We start from the raw sequence: 2,636 nt of genomic DNA on the forward strand, positions 1-2,636 counted from the left end.
GGACAGTGAGGCCAGGATGGAGCCACCAATCCACACAGAGTACTTGCGCTCAGGAGGAGCAATGATCTGAAGAAAGCAAGACATAGTGATAGTGAGCATTCTGGATGCCAGGTTTTTCCTTAAACCAAGGCTGCTCTGGCAACACAGGCCCACCCTCACCAGGCTAAGGATGCTTAGCTCACCTTGATCTTCATGGTGCTAGGAGCCAGAGCAGTAATCTCCTTCTGCATCCTGTCAGCAATGCCTGGGTACATGGTGGTGCCACCAGACAGCACTGTGTTGGCATAGAGGTCTTTACGGATGTCAACATCACACTTCATGATGGAATTGAATGTGGTTTCATGGATGCCACAGGATTCCATACCTGAGAGGAAAAGTGAGAGAAATCAGACTTAAACTTGGTATGGCCTCAAGATTGTCATCTTTAGATGGAGAAAAAACTATGTTACAACTTACCCAAGAAGGAAGGCTGGAAAAGAGCCTCGGGGCACCGGAACCGCTCATTGCCAATAGTGATGACCTGGCCGTCAGGCAGCTCATAGCTCTTCTCCAGGGAGGAAGAGGATGCAGCAGTGGCCATCTCCTGCTCGAAGTCTAGGGCAACATAGCACAGCTTCTCTTTGATGTCACGCACGATTTCTCTCTCAGCTGTGGTGGTGAAGCTGTAGCCACGCTCGGTCAGGATCTTCATGAGGTAGTCTGTCAGGTCCCGGCCAGCCAGGTCCAGACGCAGGATGGCATGAGGGAGAGCGTAGCCCTCATAGATGGGCACAGTGTGGGTGACCCCGTCTCCGGAGTCCATCACAATGCCAGTGGTACGACCAGAGGCATACAGGGACAGCACAGCCTGGATGGCTACGTACATGGCTGGGGTGTTGAAGGTCTCAAACATGATCTGTAGAGAAAAACATACAGCATTGTCATGTTCCTAAAGCCACAAGAAATACTCAGGGCAGGTGAAACTGTAAGGATAGATTTGAGACATGCATAGAGTGCAAGAACACAGCTAAGTTAAGTGTGCTGGGAGTCTCAGGACAGGGGCTCCATTTAAACCTACTGTGCATCTAAGGAATACACACTCCAAGGCCACTTTTATCACCAGCTTCATTAGCTTTGTCACACGAGCCATTGTTAGTACCTACACCCACAGCACTGTAGGGTTTAAACACCTAGTCAGAAAGGCAATCGAGAGAAAAAAAGACCTCATCTGGGAAAGAGCAGAAACTGCAAAGATCCAAGGGAGACTCAGCTCATAGAAGAGAGTCCTATGGGAGAACGGCAGAAGAAAGACAATTGTGAAAGGGCGTGGCTGAGAAGTTGGCCAAAGAGGAAGGGGTAACCCAGGATACTGACCTGGGTCATCTTTTCACGGTTGGCCTTAGGGTTCAGGGGGGCCTCGGTGAGCAGCACAGGGTGCTCCTCAGGGGCCACACGCAGCTCATTGTAGAAGGTGTGGTGCCAGATCTTCTCCATATCGTCCCAGTTGGTGACAATGCCGTGTTCAATGGGGTATTTCAGGGTCAGGATACCTCTCTTGCTCTGGGCCTCGTCGCCGACGTAGGAGTCCTTCTGACCCATACCCACCATCACACCCTGTGGAGGGGAACAGTGTTCTTAGCACTGGCATTGCCGCCCCCCCAGGAAACCCCAGGGCTGCCACCCCAAACTAATAGGTTACTTACCTGGTGCCTAGGGCGGCCCACGATGGAGGGGAAGACGGCCCGGGGAGCATCGTCGCCCGCGAAACCGGCTTTGCACATGCCGGAGCCGTTGTCGACGACGAGCGCAGCGATATCATCATCCATGGCGAACTATCAAGGCACAAAAGAGGGCTATGGTCACCGCGGGGCCGCCAAGAGCAGCCGCTGCCGCCCTGCCCACTTCCGGCAAGCCGCGGCCTCGAGCCGCCAGGGGGCGCGCGCCCAAGCTCAGGGGACAAAGGAAGCGCAGGCCAGCCGCATTATTACCATAAAAGGCAAACGCTGGCCCGGAGGCGGACCCACGGCAGGAAGCCAGACCTCCGCCCCCTCCCCAAACGGGCGCAGGCTCCGCCTACACTGAGCCGACGGGCGGCTAGTGCGCGCGCGGGAGGCGACCACACCCAGCAGGAAGCGCGAGCAGGCGCCCCAGACGCTGTGACCCCGCCCCTTCCGGACAACGGCCCCGCCCTTGTCCAACCCCGGGCAGCCGCGCTCCTAGTCTCAGTACGCACGCGCAGCTCTAACTCGGAAGAGGGGGAAGAGGAAGAGCTCCCTCCCCAGCGCGCACGCGCCTCAATGCCCAGTGATAGAGCGCGCACGCGCAATGGCATCCCAGCCCCCACCCGGCCGAGCCGGCCCCGCCGCGCCCGCCAGCCCGGCGAGCCGAATGGGCAAACCGGTTCGGACAAAGACCCATAGGCCATCAAGGCGTGTTTGTAGCGTCTGGTTCCCAATACTGCGTCCCCTCAAGGTGCACGGATACGGTTTAACACCCGCAAGCCGCACCGGACCTCCCAAGTGCCCACACGGCGACCCTAGCGTGTCCCCAAGCCCCGCGCCCCGGGCAGGAGCAGGCCCACGAGTGTCTATACCGCGGGAATACGGCTACAAAGAGTCTACACCGTAGGCGGAAAGTTGGCTGTGCCAGTGTCCGCT

The 2,636-nt window shown here is 57.3% G+C and overlaps 1 protein-coding gene across 1 annotated transcript in view; it reads right to left on the minus strand.

Annotated features, from left to right (window-relative positions):
* Positions 1-2,103, minus strand: part of Actb (actin beta) — a 2,909-nt gene extending 806 nt beyond the window's left edge. Inside the window, exons 1-6 of the mRNA XM_031338599.1 lie at positions 1,968-2,103; positions 1,683-1,811; positions 1,354-1,593; positions 457-895; positions 183-364; positions 2-66 (exon numbers count right to left, since the gene is read on the minus strand). Of these exons, the coding sequence (XP_031194459.1) occupies positions 2-66; positions 183-364; positions 457-895; positions 1,354-1,593; positions 1,683-1,811; positions 1,968-1,970 (1,058 nt within the window). The 5' untranslated portion in view covers positions 1,971-2,103. The remainder of the gene's footprint in view (position 1; positions 67-182; positions 365-456; positions 896-1,353; positions 1,594-1,682; positions 1,812-1,967) is intronic.
* Between the last annotated feature and the right edge of the window lie 533 nt (positions 2,104-2,636).

This window comes from Mastomys coucha, unplaced genomic scaffold (genome assembly GCF_008632895.1).
Source record: "Mastomys coucha isolate ucsf_1 unplaced genomic scaffold, UCSF_Mcou_1 pScaffold22, whole genome shotgun sequence".
NCBI classification, from domain to species: domain Eukaryota; kingdom Metazoa; phylum Chordata; class Mammalia; order Rodentia; family Muridae; genus Mastomys; species Mastomys coucha.